This window comes from Staurois parvus, unplaced genomic scaffold, assembly GCF_062004578.1.
Source record: "Staurois parvus isolate SC_StPar_1 unplaced genomic scaffold, SC_StPar_1.0 ptg001090l, whole genome shotgun sequence".
Taxonomy (NCBI): Eukaryota; Metazoa; Chordata; class Amphibia; order Anura; family Ranidae; genus Staurois; species Staurois parvus.
Genome location: NW_028318886.1, coordinates 1,848,874 through 1,869,523, shown reverse-complemented (window position 1 = coordinate 1,869,523; position 20,650 = coordinate 1,848,874). Strand labels below are relative to the sequence as shown.

General features: G+C 41.9%; 2 protein-coding genes across 5 annotated transcripts in view; one reads left to right on the top strand and one right to left on the bottom strand.

Moving 5' to 3' along the window:
- Positions 1-11,201, top strand: part of XPO7 (exportin 7) — an 87,298-nt gene extending 76,097 nt beyond the window's left edge. Inside the window, exons 24-28 of the mRNA XM_089658709.1 lie at positions 2,177-2,315; positions 2,402-2,562; positions 4,987-5,085; positions 5,385-5,512; positions 7,896-11,201. Of these exons, the coding sequence (XP_089514835.1) occupies positions 2,177-2,315; positions 2,402-2,562; positions 4,987-5,085; positions 5,385-5,512; positions 7,896-7,989 (621 nt within the window). The 3' untranslated portion in view covers positions 7,990-11,201. The remainder of the gene's footprint in view (positions 1-2,176; positions 2,316-2,401; positions 2,563-4,986; positions 5,086-5,384; positions 5,513-7,895) is intronic.
- PBDC1 (polysaccharide biosynthesis domain containing 1) overlaps positions 1-20,650 on the bottom strand; it is a 44,533-nt gene that overhangs the window by 6,724 nt on the left and 17,159 nt on the right. For 2 of the 4 annotated variants that reach the window (XM_089658716.1, XM_089658717.1), the window contains exons 6-7: positions 17,548-17,650; positions 11,009-11,425 (exon numbers count right to left, since the gene is read on the bottom strand). The exons of 1 other annotated variant lie outside the window; for it this stretch is intronic. In XM_089658716.1, the coding sequence (XP_089514842.1) occupies positions 11,311-11,425; positions 17,548-17,650 (218 nt within the window). In that variant the 3' untranslated portion in view covers positions 11,009-11,310. Of the gene's footprint in view, positions 1-11,008; positions 11,426-17,547; positions 17,651-20,650 lie in introns of those variants that run through there. One more of the 4 variants, XM_089658719.1, reaches the window with a different exon arrangement.

The window sequence follows — 20,650 nt, the reverse complement described above, 5'->3', positions numbered from 1 at the left end:
AGTTTGCTTTCTGAAAAGTATCAATTAGGATTATTATAAGTATCTAATCGGGCTTATTTTGTCTTACCTGAGATGCAAATAGCATTTATGAAATCAAGTCGCTATGGGAAACATTTCTATTTTTACCACTTTATAGAACATCCTAAACATTAGCATTTGAAGATCACCACAAGATGCATTGGCTGTATAAGAAGTCATCTGCAGTTTAAATTCATAAGTTCATTTAGTTGGCCTATTATGTATACATCAGTCCTAATATTCTTTTTTTTGATGGCCCAAAGCACTGTTAGTCATATTGCTATATAAATAACATTGACTGCCCATCTGTGATTGCCAGATGAAACCAAGCTTATTCAGAGCTGTCTCCTCTGGAGTCGCAGAACAGGTCAGGAATGACCATTTCTAAAGATTTGAATCTCCTCTTCCACTTAGGAAAATGTTACATGTTCCAGCCGTTTTTAGGGTGGAACATGTAACATGTTCCCATAGCTGCAGCTGTACCTAACACCACCCCCCTCCTCTGACAGTACGGGGAAAGTTCTTCCTGTACTTTCATATTTGAAAACAGCGTGGCTGTATGGGTCCATAGAGTTCTACAAGTCCCGGCAGCCTTAGCCGCTGTCAGCTTGTAGTTTTTAATGAACTACCACAGCCTGGGGAGCACCATGGTAGTTCATTGTGTCTTCCTGTCAGATTATCGGCTTACTCGTACATCCCGTACAGCAAGCAGATATTCTGACAGGTCTGCAGGAGACCTGCATGGCATCAGTGATCTACTGAGCGCTGGTGCAATGCTTTCCAGGCTCCTGCAGACGAAAAAAAATAAATGCACGTTTTTTTTTTTGACCTGTAAAAGAATTAGCACTTTATTATTTTGTCAAAAAGGTGAACTTATTCTTTTAATCTTTGTTTTAATGATGAAGCCTTACTTCTCAGGGATAGTTTTGTGCGCTGTTAGGCCTTATTTAGACGTGCAGTTGTGGGAGGCAGTAAAAATGCACAGTTGAGCCACGTTTTTAGCACCCTCAACCACTACACCTTAAAGAGGAACTCCAGTAATTTCTATGTGTATTAAAAGTCAGAAGCTACAAAAACTGTTGCTGCTGACTTTTAATAAACAGACATTTCCCCTGTCCCAGGATCCAGCGATGTGCTATCCCGAGCTGTGCCTTCCCTCTGTCTTCTCTCCCCAGCACTGGCATCTCATCTGTGGGCACCTGGCTGTGACAGCTTGCGGCTTCACAGCTGGGTGCCAACTGCACAAGCTGCGCATTGTGAATGGTCCTGCAGTCTTCCAGGACCGTGTCCCAGATGACTGCGGGGAGGGAGGGGGAAAGGGGAACTTCCAGTTGGATCACCTAGGCCATGGTTGTCAAACTGGCGGCCCTCCAGCTGTTGCCAAACTACAAGTCCCATGAGGCATTGCAAGATTGACAGTTACAAGCATGACTCCCAAAGGCAGAGGCATGATGGGACTTGTAGTTTCGCAACAGCTGGAGGGCCGCCAGTTTGACGATCTGAGCGCGTACCCTTTCAAAACCAGACACCCACTCCACCACCAGCCCATCCCCCAACAAAAAGCCATTTGGGTGGAGTTCTGCTTTAAGCTGCAAATGGCAGCACATGAGGGTGTTTACATGCCTCTCTCTGATGCTTTGCCCCCATATCAAAAACAACCCAACTTGTCACAATTGGTGGGCAGCAAGCCCACTGAATGTGACCCATTTAGGCAAATGGGGAAGTGCTGCAAATACCCCTCAGCCCAGTGCAATGTACGCAGTTGCAGCGTGTTTGTCTGCAAAAATAGGGTTCAAACAAGTGGGGAGGAGAAGTCACATCGCCTCCTCACCGCCTGTCATTTTCCTTTGAAAAGTGATTTGTGCTTCTCAAAGGAGCAGTATTTTTACTGGAGGGAAGCTGGAGAAGTGGCATAGTTGTGGTTTTTTTCCATTCCTTTTTCATTTTTTGCCCCTCTGTCTGCTTTTCTTCATTTGTCACCTCAAAAGAACTAGCATTTCAACTGTATTAATTAAAGAAGCATTTAATGTTCAAACCCAGCAGTTTTGCTATCCTCAATATAAGCAGGCCTCAAGCATCCCATGTAATAGACGCATTGCCCCAGGCTCTGAGTTGTAGTTCTATAAATCTAACATGAAATGTTTATCTGTGATTGCAGGATTACCCCAAGCTCAGTCAGTCATATTACTCACTGCTGGAGGTGCTGACTCAGGATCACATGTCTTTCATTGCCAGCCTGGAGCCTCATGTAATCATGTACATTCTCTCCTCTATCTCTGAGGGGCTCACAGCTCTGGGTGGGTATCTGCTTGTATTTGGTATTTGAAAAAGATGTCGACATTGTGCAGTCTGTCGTTTTAATAACATGCTCTGCATTCTCTAGACACCATGGTGTGCACGGGCTGCTGCTCCTGCCTGGACCACATAGTCACATACCTCTTCAAGCAACTTTCCCGTAGTAGTAAGAAAAGGGGAGCCCCTCCCCCGCAGGAGAGTGAACGCTTCCTGCACATAATGCAGCAGCACCCGGAGATGATCCAACAGGTGACTTTAGTCATAAAGGGTTTAACATACTGTATTTAATTGGCATGCAACTAGTTCTATCCATGACTGATTTCTTCAGACTGCGATATAGCAGACATTTTTCTAAAATGCAGCTTTCTTATATGAAACCGTGTATTGAAATCGCAGCACCTAACCAGCAGCTGGAACAAGCAGGAAAACAGTTGTGGCTTCTCTACCCCTATGTAGATGTATTGCAGGAAATTGAATTGTTTGTTTAAATGCTTCCGTAATCTTTATTTTAACACTGAATTTTGCCATTTAACCCCTTCTCATCTGCCTTGGCGTCCCTTACTTAGGCTATTATGCATGGCGGGCAGGAAAGTAAGCCCATTTATGTCACCACTGTGACTGGCTGTCACAATGGTTATATGATTGGGAGCTGGTCCATGATCATTAGTACAGAACAAGAGCTGTCTTTTTGACAACTCAACCTCTGTGCTGGGAGCGTGGAGTGATTGCACTCTCAGCACAGAAACCTATGCCACCCATAGACCCATGCAGTGTGTGGGCATTAAAGCGTAACTTAAAGTCCTAAACTGTGCACAGACTAGAGATATATATATATATATATATATATATATATATATATATATATATATATATATTTATTATACACAGTTGTGTTCAAAATAATAGCAATCAGACATCACTAACCTGATCAATCACTGTTTTTGGTAGAAATGATATTTCTACATGGCAAGTTATTTACTAGCAGGTGTAGTAGAGTAATAGAAATCCAACAGACCCAACAGTCATGACATGCATGCTGCTGATTCTGTGTAATTGAATCACTAATTGAAAGGGGCATGTTCAAAATAATAGCAGTGTGGAGTTCTATTAGTGAGGTCATTTATTCTTTGAAAAACAGGTGGCAATTATTATTTAAGGAAGGAAGGCAGCAAATGTTGTACATGCTGGTTACAGTGCATTTCTCTCTGAAATTCTGAGGAAAATGGGTCGTTCCAGACATTGTTCAGAAGAACAGCGTACCTTTATTAAAAAGTTGATTGGAGCGGGGAAAACATATAAAGAAGTGCAGAAAATGATAGGCTGCTCAGCTAAAATGATCGGAAATGCTTTAAAAAGGCAACCAAAACCTGAAAGACGTGGAAGAAAGTGAAAAACTACCATTCGAATGAATAGAAGAATAGCCAAAATGGCAAGGACTTAGCCAGCAATCAGCTCCAGGAAGATGAAAGAAGGTCTAAAGTTACCTGTGAGTACTGTTACAATTAGAAGACGCCTATGTGAAGCCAAGCTATCTGCAAGAAGCCCCCGCAAAGTCCCACTGTTGAAAAAAAGACGTGCTGAAGAGGTTACAATTTGCCAAAGAGCACATTGACTGGCCTAAAGAGAAATGGCGCAACATTTTGTGGACTGATGAAAGTAAGATTGTTCTTTTTGGGTCTAGTGGCTGGAGACAGTTTGTCAGATGACCCCCAAACACTGAATTCAAGCCACAGTACACTGTGAAGACAGTGAAGCATGGTTGCGCAAGCATCATGATGTGGGGATGTTTCTCATACTACGGTGTTGGGCCTATTTATCGCATACCAGGGATCATGGATCAGTTTGAATACATCAGAATACTTGAAGAGGTCATGCTGCCTTATGCTGAAGAGGAAATGCTCTTGAAATGGGTGTTCCAACAAGACAACCACCCCAAACACACCAGTAAACGTGCAACATCTTGGTTCCAGACCAACAAGATTGACGTTTTGGAGTGGCCAGCCCACTCCCCAGATCTTAATCCAATAGAAAACTTGTGGGGTGACATCAAAAATGCAGTTTCTGAGGTAAAACCAAGAAATAGAGAAGAACTGTGGAATGTAGTCCAATCATCCTGGGCTGGAATACCTGTTCACAGGTGCCAGAAGTTGGTTGACTCCATGCAACACAGATGTACAGCAGTTCTCAGAAACAGTGTTTATACAACTAAATATTAATTGATTCAAAGGAAAGCAAAATCTTCAAACATTTTTCAGTTTATATAGTGAATGTTTGAGTTTGTAAAGAAGAATACAAACACTGCTATTTTTTTGAACAGTCTAATATTCACTTTTCTTCAGTTTTTTTAGAGGAACAACACAAATGTGATATATTTTTCTTCATGTTTTGATTTGGAATAGAATGTGTAGTGTTCCCAATGCATTTGTGTGTATGGAAATAAAAGCTACTAGAAGGATTTTGAGCTTTATTCACTTTTTTCAACACACTGCTATTACTTTGAACACAACTGTATATATATTTATTTATTTACTCTTTGATATATATATTTACTCTTTGATATATGAAATATATTAGTGTGTGTATGTATATTTGGCTACATGCAGTAGTCCATAAAGGGGATAATGTATGGAGAGCAACTTGGTTAGCTTTTTTTTATGCGTGTCTTTCTTACAGATGCTTTCCACTGTTCTCAATATCATAATATTTGAAGACTGCCGAAACCAGTGGTCGATGAGCAGGCCGTTACTAGGCTTAATTCTCCTCAATGAGAAGGTAGGTGACATGTCCCATCAGTTGCCTCTATCTTGTTTTTCATTCTGTTAATTCGATTTTCTACTGCTGCCTGCTTTATTATCCCATTAACACATTTTTAGTCTTTAAGCCATTGCAAAGTACAGTAATCAGTAGCAGCCAATCAGATTTCAGTTTCGTGGTCAGATTACCAAAAGATACATTTTATTGGCTGTCATGGCTGTGGAATATGTGTAATGTAAGGAAGGAGCGAGCAGCTTTTCTAAGCAAGCCTACAGGGCTGTAAGTATTGCCACCATCTATAACACTTTGTCTTGCAGTACTTTGCAGAGCTCCGGAACAGCATCGTCAGCAGTCAGCCTCCAGAGAAGCAGCAAGCTATGCACTTGTGCTTTGAGAACTTAATGGAAGGAATTGAGGGGAACCTACTCACCAAAAACAGAGACAGGTTAGTGTGGAAAAACTAAGATTCTAATAAATGCAATTAGAATGTCACAAAGGAAATGGAAGTGATTTGATCTGGATCATTGCATCAGCAGCTGTTTTAGTTACCAAGTTTTATTTTACTTCATAGATGGATCTGCCTTGGTGCTCCTCTGCAGTTATCAACTGTAAAGGTTACACCAATAGCCAATTCAGAATTTAGAACGACTCCCTGTTGATTAGTGAGTCTGCTCACTGTAGGGAACTTGGGGAGGCTGGGCTAAGCTTCATTTTTAGGTGATATGTCGGGGAAAGTCCTCATATAGTGGGAGACCTGGGACAATGGGGTCAGGGAGGACAGCCACCCCGGGCGCAGTGGTTTCAGGGCTGCTGAGTGGTAGTGAGCGTCCTGTGCTGGGGCGCGTAGCTTTTCAGCTCTGAGCAAAGCTCCATTAGGAAATTCAAGGAGGCATTGTAGATTTAATGCCTCTCTTGATGCAGGGCAGCAGCAGAGCTGCCATCAGTACAGGTGCCTGCTGGTGAATCCTGTGCTTCCTGTCCCTGGTCATGTGACTCATCACATGCTCAGAAAGAGGAAAAGGTTTCCCTTCCCAGCACACACACACCCATACTGTCAGGTATGAAGTAAGTGGTGGAAGCAGGCTGCATCGGCAAGTAATGCTGAAAGTCTGCCAGTTTATGATGATTTATTTAAATGACGTATTCTGCCCACCAAACCAGAGGAGGGGGGAGTCTTTGTATCCTTGTACTGACCAGTGCGTGCGTGTGTGTGTAAGTAAGTAAGTAACCACTTTCCTACTGGGCGCTTGCCCAGGCCAATTTTCATCTCTCAGCGCTGTCGCACTTTGAATGACAAGTGCGCATTCCCTGTACCCATATGAAGTTTTTATAATTTTTTTCATACAAATAGAGCTTTCTTTTGGTGGTATTTACTCACCACTGGGTGTTTTTTTTTTTTTTTGTTTTTTTTTTGTTTTTTTTTTTGTTTTTGTTTTTTTGCACTATAAACAAAAAAAGAGCAAAAAATTTGAAAAAAGTTTCTTTGTGTCTATTATAACTTGCAAACTGGTAATTTTTCTCCTTCACTGATGGGCGTTGATGAGGCTGCATTGATAGGTAGCAATGATGGGCACTGATTGGCTGCACTGCTGGGCAGCATTGATGGGGGGCACTGCTGGGCACAGGTGGGTGGCACTACTAGGCACAGATGGGCAAAGGTGGCGGCACTGCTGGGTGGCACAGCTGGGCACTGATCATCAGTGCCAATCCATCCTCTGACAATTGCCGGTTATTAGCAGTACTTTCCACACGCTGTGACAGCTTGATTAAAGTGCACCCGATAACCGGCAATTGCATTTACCTGGTGATCTGCTGTGCATTGGCCTTTTACCACATCACGTGATCAGCTGTGTCCTATGGACACAGCGATCACGGAGATTGCGGGAGGGTGCATTCTGGGAGGACGTCATATGACGCCCTCCTAGAACGGGGAAACCGCGCTGTAGCTGTCATTAGGCTATAGCGCGGTTGGCAAGTGGTTAAATTGACATCATGGATGTTTTGTGGTAAAGTAATGCTCTTTCATTGGAGGTTCCCTTTCAGGCTTCTGCATGACAGATTTTTTGTTCAAGCCAGAAACCAATTCTGCAGTGCTGAATTAGGATGCTGGTTGGTTGCTATGAACAGAGCTGAGAGTGGCTGAGGGAGTCTTCCATCTTTACCCTGGGCAGTGGATGACCTTGGTACTGTTTAGTGGCATTTAAACTTAGTGGGCTCTGACAACCTCCTACATCACCACAGTCTGGTGACACACCTGTCCATGAATAGCCCCCCATCTCTTCTGTCTAGTCTTCACATTTTGGACATCTATGCATGTTATTTAATGTGTTTTTCCGGCATGTTTTTATGCTTTTGAACACACGTTTTTTGGAAAGTTTGTTGTTAGGGGGAGGAGTTTGTTGTCATGCAGGTGAAAAAACGAAACAAAAATGCAATACCTGAATTTTTTTATGTGGCTTCATTCAATCCTGATGAACCAAAGACTGCTGTGGGTAAAAAAAAAAAAAGTCCCTGATCCTTTCCACAAAACGCACAGATGTGAACTTTAACCATAAGCAATCATGTTAAATGGACTGTAATGCATTTCTGCAAACTGGAAACCGCACAAGTTTGAACCTAGGGTTATTGTGAATGTGCAGCACTATTTATTTCTTTGAAGACTGACACTTTTTGTTTCTGCAAAAGAAAAAAAAGCCTTTGCTCATGGTAAACCATTGCTTTTCTCTAGATTTTTGGACAAAGCACTGATCGTTCAAACAACATGGAATTATATTTGATTGCAACATCACCTCATGCATTTGTTTTTGTATTTTTTTTGTCCTTCTCAGGTTTACGCAGAACCTTTCAGCCTTCCGACGAGAAGTCAACGACTCAATGAAAAACTCAAGCTGCGGCCCCAACAGTAACGAGATGATGAGCTGACCTCTCCCCACACCTCCTCCATCATCTCCCCACCACCTTTCTCCCCTTGTACAAAGTCCTGCACATTTTTTTGGTAATGTTTTGAATTCTTTCTACGGACAGGGGAAGTAAATACGGCGAGTGGATCTCTGCCTCCTCCCCCCTTTCCACAGAGTGGAGGCGGGTGGGGTGCTTATGAGCGAATGTGAGAGATGCACCTGTTCACCTGGACTTGAGCCCCTATTGAAAATTACAAATATATATATAAATATATATATGTATGTATGTCATATTGAGTGACCAGTAAAATCACCACCACCCTGCCCCCTTTCCACAGCTTCCCTTCCCCATCAGCGTGGATGTACAGAGAAGTGGCAGAGCATTGCGCTGCTAGAGTGAGGCTCTGCGGAGACTGCACTGAAAGGGTGAACAGGTTCTGCAAGGACATTTTGTAATAAATAAATCCTGTATACCGAGGGATGCAGCCCTCTCACTGCTCTTATTTTGACTGTGGGGTGAATGATTAGCGTTACAGGCCTCTGTCTTGTTGGGTCCTCCACATAATGATTGGATACAGCAAGAGAGAATGCCAGGCCACCGCTTAGCACATACACGTCCTGCACTGGAGTATTGGGAGACCAGTGGTGTGTAAAAAGCCTATAGTGTCTGATAGTTGCCTCAATGCCACGGAACAACTTATGATTTTGTAGCCAATGATCTTTTTCAAGTGAAGCAGGTCACGTTGTGTATTATGCCTGTGAAAGGGCTGGTCCGTATACCGATTATACTGCCTTAGTTTTACAGTGTAGGGAACAGTACAGTTAGTTGCCTGAATGTCAATTTTAGCAGGAAAGCCAGGCATCTAGCATTTTCAGGAGCTAAAAAGGAAGGTCCTATATTTTTCTATCAGGTTCAGTAAATTAAAATGCTGGATGTCTTTGGCTTTAATACTGACCTAGATCAGGAATGCTGCAAGTGAAGGCAGAACTGGTCTTGTTCTGGATCACTCACTCAGCAGGAGGGTTAGGCATCTAGCATTTTCAGAAGGAGATCTTAAAAAAAAAAAAAAGTATTTGTTTATTCCTTACAGATAGTAGTGGTAGTCAGCTCAGTGCCTGGAATAGATGGGTGACAGACTATACACCAAGAAGGGAGTTGCCATTGTAAAGCTGCTGTATCTGCCATTGTGCTTCTTTCTGCTGTGTGACCAAGAGTGAAAGATAAATTGGCTATGGTTGCTAAATACAACCACTGCTAGAGAAATAACTTCATCAAACCAATTTAGGGCTGGTATGTGTGTACCAGTGTTAATCATAGCATTTATATTAATGCTGAAACACTTTGATATTGAATGGACTAAAACATGAAATCACAGCAGATTCTATTTAATTTTTCAGCAGGAATTGAAATTGCTTGCTTCAAGGTAACAATACATGTTGCAAGTAGTTTGAGATGCTTTCTGTAGACATCTGAATCAGTTCCTTCTAGAAGCTGGATTCATGACATTATTGCACTTAACTACTTTTTATGTCTGTATATGTTCTACACTTTGCCACCCTGAGGAAATGCCATCACCAGCTGTAAAACTGGTGGCCAAACTAGAAGTCCCATGAAGCATTGCAAGGCTGACAGATACAAGCATGACTTGTAGAAACAGAATTGGGCACATGCCAGTGGTAGTTCAGGTAAATTGAGAGTGGGCTAAATAAATTTGAAGAGAAATTACAGCCATGGCTAAAGCACATTTTGGTGGCTGAAAACAAATTGTTAACCTGGCATGATTTTGGATGTTATTATAGGTCATACCCCACTAATCACCGTTGCCTTTCACTAGCCCCAACGCAAGGGGTGGGGGGGGAGAGGGGAAAAAAAAAAAACTCACACATTCAAAGAGCTCTCGGGTTAGGCAGTTCACATACAAATAAGACATCCACTGGAGGGTAACCTTGAGCTCCACTCAGTGTATGAATCCAAGAAATGAGCACCAGACTAATATGTCAGTAATATGGAGTCCATACAGCAAAATACAGGCAATGTGTTTTGGGTGTCATTGATGCTTGAAGTGAAGAAAAATCTAAACAGACTCAGGGAGAGACTTTGAACTGTACCCAGTACTGATAATGCTGGAACACTAATCAGTCGCTAAGACCAATAATGCAGCTGCTACTGGATGATATAGCAGTCTCTCCATTTAGATTTCTTACTCCATTGCAAGCACTGAGGAAGGGTGAGGTTGTCTGACCCTTGTAATGCATTGTGGGGTTTGTTTTGTGAATCATCTTTGCATCTCTGTTAGTCTGTGTATCTATGTACACATGAGCAATTACAGGGAAAATAAATAAAAAAAAAAAAATCACTAGCACATTCAGATGAGGAAGTTAGTTTTTTTTGTAGAAATAAATGCTAGATGTATCTATTGTGCATCCAATGGCTGGCCTAAATGAATATTCTGGTCATCGGACCCATTAATGCCCAAAGATGAGTGCGATAGGTGGCTTTAGATGTGTATTTTAAACAGCTTTTCCCCTGCCAAGAGCTCTGTTGTTCAGAAGAGAAAAGGAACTGCCCAGTGTGCGTGAAGCCTAAAGCGGTGTTGACACATTATTTTGGTCTGGCATTTGTTCCTTTTTGATTTATACACCAAAGGGGGGGGTTTGTGACAATATCAGACAGATCACATACTTCTTCTAACATGGAAAGGTACCCATTAGATTCTTGTTCCTTTAGTCCCTGGCCCAGTGATGGGTGCTGGTATGGGAATGTGAACAGTAATACATTCTTGACAGGTTTTAACAATTCCTCTCCTCTCTCCAGGCCTGGGTTGGATTTTAAGATTACAGGTTCAAATGACAACATGGCTGGCTTTGTGCAGGGGGGGGCTGTTGTTGCTGAACTGTGAGAGGAATTTGTCACAAATATTTTACGTTCTCACATAATGGGCTTGCTTTGCCATTTTAGGGCGCAAACTTGTTCAAATAATGATGCATTAATATGTACAGGATTGAGGCAACTATTCAGTCACATATGGAAGCAAGAGAGGTGTAGATATACATGTATTTTATTTTATTGGAAAAATGTTTAAAAAAAAAAAAAAAAATACTCTTGTTCGGCACTTGTTGGCTCTGAGGTGGTTTAGATGTCTGTGTTGACAGCAATGAATTCTGGGTATTTTACTGTTTGCCAAATGAGTGTATAGTGGAAACTGCAGAAAATAAAACTGAATTGTTTGTTAATTGGTATTGTGACACAAGGCAGCAAGAGCCTGCTGGGTAATGGATTGCTCTTCCATGAGTGTGTCCAGGGTGAAACAGTAGAATTGGGATTGCTGGCAGCTTGGTGTCATTAGTCCTGTTCATGGTTCATTTCACAGGTTCTGCTGCTCTGTGCTGGAAGATGACATCGTTGTATCCCTCCCTGTTCCGTGCTATTTCTATAGCATAGAATTGGATCCGGGTGGCTAGAAGACAAGAAAACCTCTAAATTTTAATAAAAGTGACGCCTGGCTTCTATATCCTAAATGTTAAAACAGCAATACAACCTTTAACATAAAGCCTACAATAGAAGAAATATAGGAGCTGCCATTCTGAGGGGGTGCTAGTTCTTTGGCTGTTGTGTACTGTGGACCTTACACACGTATGCAGATTAGAAAAGTTAGATTATCTGCAAATTTGATCCAGATCAGGCTCATTGATGTCACCAACCTAGCCAACAGGATAACTGCAACCTTAATACAACTCCCAGATTTAACAAATACCCTAACAGCCTACTAGTACCACCTTTTGAAAATTCTGGCTGTCACTAATGCAATGCCAAGTCAGTGGCTTAGGTTTGGACTGAGGTTTCCAAAAGCAACTCCCATATTTTACTCAAACAATTTACTTTAACAGAAGCGCATATACCACAACTATGCAGAGGGCCCAGTTTGCGTTGTCTGGTCTTCTCAGCAATGTTTCTTTGCCCACAGTCCTTGTCTGCATTGAAATCATATGCATGCACTGGGTCTGACCATAGATATTGATAACCCATGTCTCTTTTAAACCAGTACAAACACCTGTGATGACCACCATGCTGTAGCTCAGTTTTCTTATAAAGTGGTTGTAAACACCACCCCCCCCCCCCCCATCATCATCATACATCCAGTGATACACAAATCCTCCTGCATAAGATGTACTTTCCTATCAGCATTCTTCTCTATATCTGTGATGAATTTATAAAGATGGATGGAAAAGGATACACCTCACAGGAACAGAGCCAAGGCTGTCAATCTACTGGAGATCCCTCCCCTTTCACTATTTGTCTCTTGCTGTTGGAAAGCTTGGCAGAAATTATTCATGGTGATAGAGGAATGAAGCAGCAGATAGAAATGACACTTAGAAATCTGAACAAAGCATATCTTTCTATAGTGTGTACTTGTTTCAATTTTGAGCACTGAGGTTTCCAACCACTTTAAGGCTGCTCTACAGCAATATGTAAAAATGGCATTACTCTCTCACACTTAAGTTATGGATAATGGTGCTTAAAAGGCAATATTCATCTTTTTCAGAAAATGGCCTATGTAGTCGAGGGGTCCCTATAGATATTTCACTGTGCAGCTTTGTAGAATGTTCATTTTATTGTCATGCCTGTAGGCCATTTGGCCCATCTGTAAGCCTAACTGAAGAACTCCCCGTTAGCACCCCCTCCATGTCCTGTGTTGTAACTGAAACAGAACTAACTGTCCTACAGCTATGACAAAAATAAAGAACAATTTCAAAGCTGTACAGTGGTTTTTGTGGGGGGGGGGGGGGGGGTTTAATATATCTACTGGGGCCCCTTGACTACATAAGATTTTTTTTTTTTTAAAAAGAGTAACTCCACTTTTGTTGCAGATTCCTACATTTCATTATTCTGAAGAAATAGCTGTTTGTCTGTCCATGTGTTGAGTAATTTTGTAATTATCAATCAGCTGCTGCACCCGCAGGGCTTTAAATGAGGAAATTGACAAGGTCTATTTCCCCTTAAGTGCCCAGTCACGTCGCATGATTTCAAAGTCAGATGTCATTCCTACTTGCAAGACATGTCCTGAACTAGTGCATGCACTACTTCCAATGGTTTTTTTTAATAATTTTACAATTAGTACAAGAAACAGTGTACCATCATACACACAAATATAGGACACTAAGAACAACAAATTGTACCATGAACAACTGGTGGTTTAAGGCAAAGCACTTATTACAACCAAAACGAGAGTAAGTATATCTCACCTCATCAATATATAAAAACTATACATAATAGGGGAAAGGAAAAGATAAAGCAAAGAGTGGAAGTGAAGGTTGAGATGGGAGATGTAATGAATCCACAGGTTCCATACGCTATCAAATTTCTTTAAAGTATTTTGCAGGATACAGGTGAGCTTGTCATTAACCAAAATCCAATTTAGTTTCTTCTTAACATAAGCAAGTGAAATAGCCGATTGCTTCCAATGTGTAGATATTGTGATTCTCGCTGCCAGAAACGTGTAGATCAGCTTATGGGAACATTATCAGGGAATTTCTGAAAGTGCACTGTCTTCGGGGATCGGCGTAGATTTACTCCCGTCACTGAGTTTACCACATTAAACATGCAAATCCAAAATCTAGTTGCAATTGGACACAGCCACCAGATGTGATACATAGACCCCCCCCACTAGGCCACAACGTCGAAAACACATCGCAGAAGCAGACAGATGCATCCTTGCAATGCAAGTGAGACCCATATACCATCTCAACAAAGTTTTATAATTTGCTTCAATTAGGGTAGTATTGATAGAAATTTTTGATAGTGCCAAAGCAATATCTTGCCAATCCAATTATTCATAATTGACAGCCAAATTTCTTTCCCAGTGCTCCATATAAGGAAGTTTACAGAGCAGATCAGTGAGGAGAGCATATATTGCGGAGATACAGCTTTGTGGAGAATCCCTATTCTGGCAAGAAACTTCAAAGGCACCGCATCCAATAAAGCAAGCTTTGAGCGGAGAAATGAGACAATCAGGTTATATCTGAAAATGTGGAGATGCCAATAGCGTACCCTATCCCAAACTGTCAAAACGACCGAGTGGGGCACAGTATAGGAGGGCGCAAGCGATTAGGAAGCCAAAGCAACACCCTGACAGCAAGAGGGTGACAAGAGAGGTTCGATAGAGACCTAAAGGGGAATATCTCCCCCAGCGGTGGTGTAAGCCAACTGGGCAATTTGTGCAGCCTGGAAGTACATGTGGAGATTAGAGAAGCCAACACCAACCCATGGTCTGGGAGCATACAGCGTCTTCTGGTTCATCCGAGGCCTTCTATTATTCCAAATAAAACAGGACCTCAGCTTGTAAATGCTGTAATTCTCGTCTCTGAATCGACACTAGTAAAGTCCGGAAATAATATAACAATCTGGGTAAAACCATAATTTTGATTGAATTGACTCTGCCAAACCATGATAAAGAATAGTCTGCCTAATGGCAAAGATCGTCTTGGTGAGTGTCTTAAAGAGGGGAGGGTAGTTAGCTTGATATAGCGTCTCCATTGAAGCGGTGAGATGTATCCCTAAATAAGGTAACGACTTACCCATTGAAAATCATAGGAAGCGCGAAGTTGTTGTTCCTCAAACATGAATACGGAAACATTAAGGACTGTTGTTTTTTTGAGAATTAAGAAAAAGCCCAGAAAGAGCGGAAAATTGGCGTAACAGTAAATTAGGGATATCATTATCATAGGAGAATATACATAAGAACATAATTGGCAAAAAGGGCACATTTATGTTCCTGTTGTCTGCAACAAACGCCATAGATTTGGGGATGAGAGTGAATTGCCATAGCCTCAATTGCCAGCGCAAAAAGGAGATTAGATAATGGACAGCCCTATCTGGCACTTCTTCGGATTGGAAATACAGAAGATTTGTAGCCTTTAATGGAGACCTGAGCCAAGGGATTATCATATAACAAGTGCAGCAAAGCCTGCATGCACTACTTTAGAAAGCAGAGCCGCTCCAACCAGGTTGGAATCATACTAATAGGACCACTTTAATTGAGGACAATAGGGTGTGACTTGCCATGCGATTTGAAACTCACAGGGCAAGTTGCCCCCGGTGTGACCAGGCCCTTAGGCATGATTTCCTTTCAGGAGTATTTCGCCAAAAATTAGATTTTTGTTGCAGTTACTCTGACTTGTATCGTAACTGAGCTTTCCGGGGAAATCAGTGAGCCAATCGCACAAGCAGGAAATTATATTTTCAGGGGCTGTTCTGCACCCCATCTGTGTACAGAACACTTCCAGGTAGCCATATACTGCATTTCACAGAAAATTACAGTGCTGCAAATTGAAAAGGAAAGGTCACCTTTAATAAGGGCTGGTCACACCAGGTGCAGTGTGTTTTTATTTTTGTACATCAATAATGCATGCAGTGTTTTCCATTTGTTTCAGTGACCCTACTTCACACCAGTGCAGTCAGTTTCCGGTGCAGCAGAAAAAAAACAACTGTATTAGAACACAGCAAAACACACTGGAACATAGTGTGGTGTGAACTGTAAGCAAACGTATCCGGAACACATTTGAGTTTTTGTGCTGTGAACTGGCCCTAACATTCAATTACAATATGACTTGAGTTGTAGTTGTATACACTATTTTCTTTTATATGTTATTTTTTTCTCATCAAAGTGGAGTTACCCTTTAACCTTTACACACAATCATTTATAATTGAAGCAGTGTTTTTACTTACTGCTATGAAACAGCATTAAACAAGAACTGAGCTAAGAACTATGAAGGCTGGCTGTTATTGACTGCCTTCTGAAAATGTCAGTATACTGGCTATCTCTCTCTTCAATCCTTTGTTAGTCACTAGCCTGGAAGACGTATATGGAAAATGAAGTAAAGCCATCTGTGTGAGTAACACAGTATTGTAGCTACAGGATCAACATGACAACCAACATTCACAGCATAAGGTTAGGTAGCCTTAAACATTGTGCCTTATTTACATGCAACTCAGGATGACAACTACAGAACATCGTCCATGAATGGAAAACCAGCCTAAGCTTAGGTTCACGTACCCTATATTGCCGAAAGTATTGGGACGCCTGCCTTCATACACACATGAACTTTATTGGCGTCTTAGTCCGTAGGGTTCAATATTGAGTTGGTCCACCCTTTGCAGCTTTAACAGCTTCACCTCTTCTGGGAAGGCTGTCCACAAGGTTTAGGAGTGTGTCTATGGGAATGTTTGACCATTCTTTCAGAAGCGCATTTGTGAGGTCAGGCACTGATGTTGGATGAGAAGGCCTGGCTCGCAGTCTCCACTCTAATTCATCCCAAAGGTGTTCTATCGTGTTGAGGTCAAGACTCTGTGCAGGCCAGTCAAGTTCATCCATGTCTTTGTGGACCTTGCTTTGTGCATGGGTGTGCAGTCATGTTGGAACAGGAAGGGACCATCCCCAAACTGTGCCCACAAAGTTGGGAGCATGAAATTGTCCAAAATGCTGGCACCTTAAGAGTTCCCTTCACTGGAACGAAGGGGGCCAAGCCCAACCCCTGAGAAACAACCCCACACCATAATCCCCCCTCCACGAAAACTTTACACTTGGCACAATGCAGTCAGGCAAATACCGTTCTGGCAACTGCCAAACCCAGACATGTCCATCAGATTGCCAGTCAGAAAAGCGTGATTCATCACGCCAGAGAACACTTCTCCACTATTCTGGTGTCCTGTGGAAGCGTTCCTTAAACCACTGCATCTGACACTTTGTATTGCACTTCGTGATGTAAGGCTTGGATGCAGCTGCTCGGCCATGGAAACCCATTCCAGGAAGCTCTGCACACTGTTGTGCTAATCTGAAGACCACACGAAGTTTGGAGGTCTTTAGCTATTGACTCTGTAGACAGTTGGCGACTTCTACTCACTGTGCACTTCAGCATGCACTGACCCCGTCATTTTACGTGGCCTACCACTTTGTGGCTGAGTTGCTGTTGTTTCCACTTTGTTATAACACGAATAAAAGTTGACCGTGGAATATTTAGTAACAAGGAAATTTCACGGATGGACTTATTGCACAGGTGGCAACCTATCATGGTACCACGCTTGAAGTCACTGAGCTCCTGAGAGTGACCCATTCTTTCACAAATGTTTGTAGAAGCAGTCTGCATGCCTAGGTGCTTGCTTTTATACACCTGTGGCCATGGAGTTGATTGGAATACCTAAATCTAGTGATTTGGAGGGGTGTGCCAATACTTTTGGCAATATGGTGTATGTGCGGAGCTGGTTTCAGTGTGATTTGTCAAAGAAGTCGGATGTGGGTTTCTTCACTGATTCAGGTGCAAATTTGTCAAGTGTAAATTGCACCTGAAAATCGTACTGGACTTTTTGTGGACACTCACTGTGGCTGGCCCGAACATATATGAACCGGCTGCATAGAAATCCATATGAATCTGATGCGGTTCAAAACGCATCCAATTTACATGTATATATGAACCAGGGCTAACATGGATATGTTGTATGAAAAGTGGAAGTTATAGCTAAACTCTAATTTTTACATATTCCTCCATAGTCATTTTATGCACACAAAGCATACCAGGACATTACCTGGTAAAAGTAGCAGCAACATCAGGACTGTGCTTTTCATAGCCTAAGCAGAGCTGTGGGAGCACCCAGCAGGCCCCTTCCATTACAGGTGGTCTGCAGAAAACTACAGGAGGGAGCAGATACAAGATCAGTCACCCCCACACCTAGTTTTTTTCCTTTTTAATACAGGAGTTTTTTCATGTTGAAATACTGTACATATGTCAAGGAAATACACAAAATCACATCATGATTCAACTAACAATACACACACCATGTATTTGGACAATATTTGTTTTTCCAGTAGTTCTGTTTTAAGTCGGCCGTTTGCTTTTTACATGTATCTCAGGGCTCTTTGCCTCTTTCAACACACTTTGGTGGTCACACACATATCAATATGATCCCTAGGTACAACTAAACTGATCATATATTAATATAAAAAACCAACAGGCCTTCCATTCAATCAATTTAGTGAGTTCTCTGTCAATTCACCCTGGTGAAATTTTATTAGTTGCTCCTAATCAGTCGAACAAATATCTACAATGTGTGTCAGAGAACTGTTCACAATTCAGATTAAATATTCAATGGTTTTCAATAAATATTTTGAAACTGGTAGGTGGTATTTTACATCAATGTTGTGGAACAATCCGATGTACTGCAACACTTCATATTTTCCCCACTGTCATAATGATGCTTTGACTTCTGTACTTTCTGGGTCACTTTTATGAAGTATAGAGTTCTAACTTTGTTTTTTTATTGCACATGCTCCAGGTCAACAACTCACAAAACAGGCAAATAGCATTTGCAAAAGTGAGGCTAGCAATGGCAGCTCCATATTACCTATGACAAGTGTACCTTTGCACTAATAACAGTCATTTCCTGCTAAAACCCTGACTTTAGAAAACACCTAGCTGATCAATTGAAGAAACATGTCCAGGTCCTGTGAGGAATTCATATTTCTATATCATTCATTAGGGTACGCTATCTGATGGCGTTTAAAGAATCACGTTGTTCCTCTCCTATGGGTTATATTCTAACATATAGCCCCTTGCAAACGGGGTGGATGACACATCTGTGTCTTAGTTTCCGCAGAGCGGATACAGACAGAGCCCGCTCTGCTCTATGAGTGGCCAGCTGTAAACAAACTGCTGTCACATGGGCTTTCTGACCTGTCAGTCTTTCATCCATCCACTAACGGATGAAAAACTGACGACAATGCATTCCTATGGGTAAACGGATAGCTTCCATTTTTCGTCCACTTCCGTTCAAGTTCATTTTTTTTTTTTTTTTTTTTTTTTTAAACAGAACAAGTCTCTATTGTGTTCCCTTTAAAAAATGGAAGTGGATGAAAAACATGTAAACTGAACTAAACAGAAGATGGATGTTAACTGATATAAACTGAATCCATTTTTTTTTTCTTAGCAGACATGTTTGAACAGATGATGCCTGGGTGAAAGGGGTCTAAGGCACCGACTCTTCAGTTTCTGCTTAAAGTGGTGCTCCAGGCTTCCCCAAAGAAATTAAAGTCAGCATCTACAAATACTGTAGCTGCTGACTTTTAAGATAAGGGGACTTACCTGTCTCTGGAGTCCAGCAATGTCCTAACCTGAGCCGATTCTTCAATCGGCTTCAGGTGCTGGTACCAGAATCTTCAGTAAGGGAAAGCGGAAGTGAAGCCTTGCAACTTCACAGCCAGTTTGCTACTGCGCATGTGTGAAGCGTGCTGCGCTTTGTGAATGGGCCACAGTCTTCTGGGACCTGTGAAGTGTCCCAAAAGGCTGCAGAGGTTAGGAGGAGGGCCGAACTTACGACTCAGATCAGGTCAAAACCAGGTACTCGCTCCACTTTCCAAAAAGTGCCACATGGGAGGGGAGGGGCAGACAAGTGTAAAATCTCCTTTTGGGTGGAGTTCTGCTTTAAAGGCTTACGTCTTATTCATGCCATGTTGGATGTTGTAAACTATATACCCATTTGAGAAGCTTATACTAAGATTCTCCAGCTCTCTTTGTGCAACAGAATTCTATAGAGAAGTTGAAATGGGTAACTTGCTATATAGGGCTAGGGCAGGCTTAAAAGTTATTTTCTTTGGGCAAAATTTCTATTTACATAAAACACGCCTTGTAGCTGTAAAGCCTATACTACATCACAATATGTATTCTGTAAATGGAGGAGGTGGGGATGAACATCTCCTTGCTCCAATCACAGAACATCTTGCATTCTGATTGGAAGAGGTGCCAAGCAAGTGGCCTTTTGTGATGCCTGCACTGCAGCAGAAACTAGAAGTCTCACACTGGCAATTTAACCACTTGCCCTCCGGAGGATTTACCCTTCATGGCCAGGCCCATTTTTTGCGTGACGGCACTGCGTTATTTTAACTGACAATTGCGCAGTCATGCAACGCTGCACCCAAATGAAATTTGCGTATTTTTTTCCCACTAATTAAGCTTTCTTTTGGTGGTATTTGATCGCCTGTGCGTTTATTTTTTGCACTATAAGCAAAAAAAAAGCTGACAATTTTGAGGGAAAAAAAAAAAACAATATTTTGGACTTTTTGCTATTAAACATGTCCAGTAAAAAAAAAATCTAATTTTGTCATAAATTTAGCCCAATATGTATTCTGCTACATGTCTTTGCTTAAAAAAATCCCAATACGTGTAAATTAATTGGTTTACGTGAAAGTTATAGCATTTACAAATGGCGGTATAGATGATGGGATTTTTTTTTCTACTAGTAATGGCAGCGCTCAGCGACTTTTAGCGGGACTGTGGCGGACATTCTAACACTGGGGGGAACTAACTTGGTATCAATTTCACCAATACAGTGATCAGTGCTAAAAAAAACACAACACACTGTACTAATGTCACAGAGCAGGAAGGGGTTAATTTGAGGGGCGATCAAAGGGTGTTGCTGGGAGTGTCTTACTAGGGGGCAGGGAGCGTTGTTCACTGTAAGCACACTGATCAGGATGGCTGTACTGTGCACAGCCATCCTGAGCAGTGTGCTTGAGTTGACAGGGAGGAAGATTGTTTGTAAACAAAACAATCTTCCTCCCCGTTGGAGATGCTCAGTAATCGACGGGTGCCTTCGGGTAATTACCAGCCGGGACCCAGTGATTGAAATCCGCAGC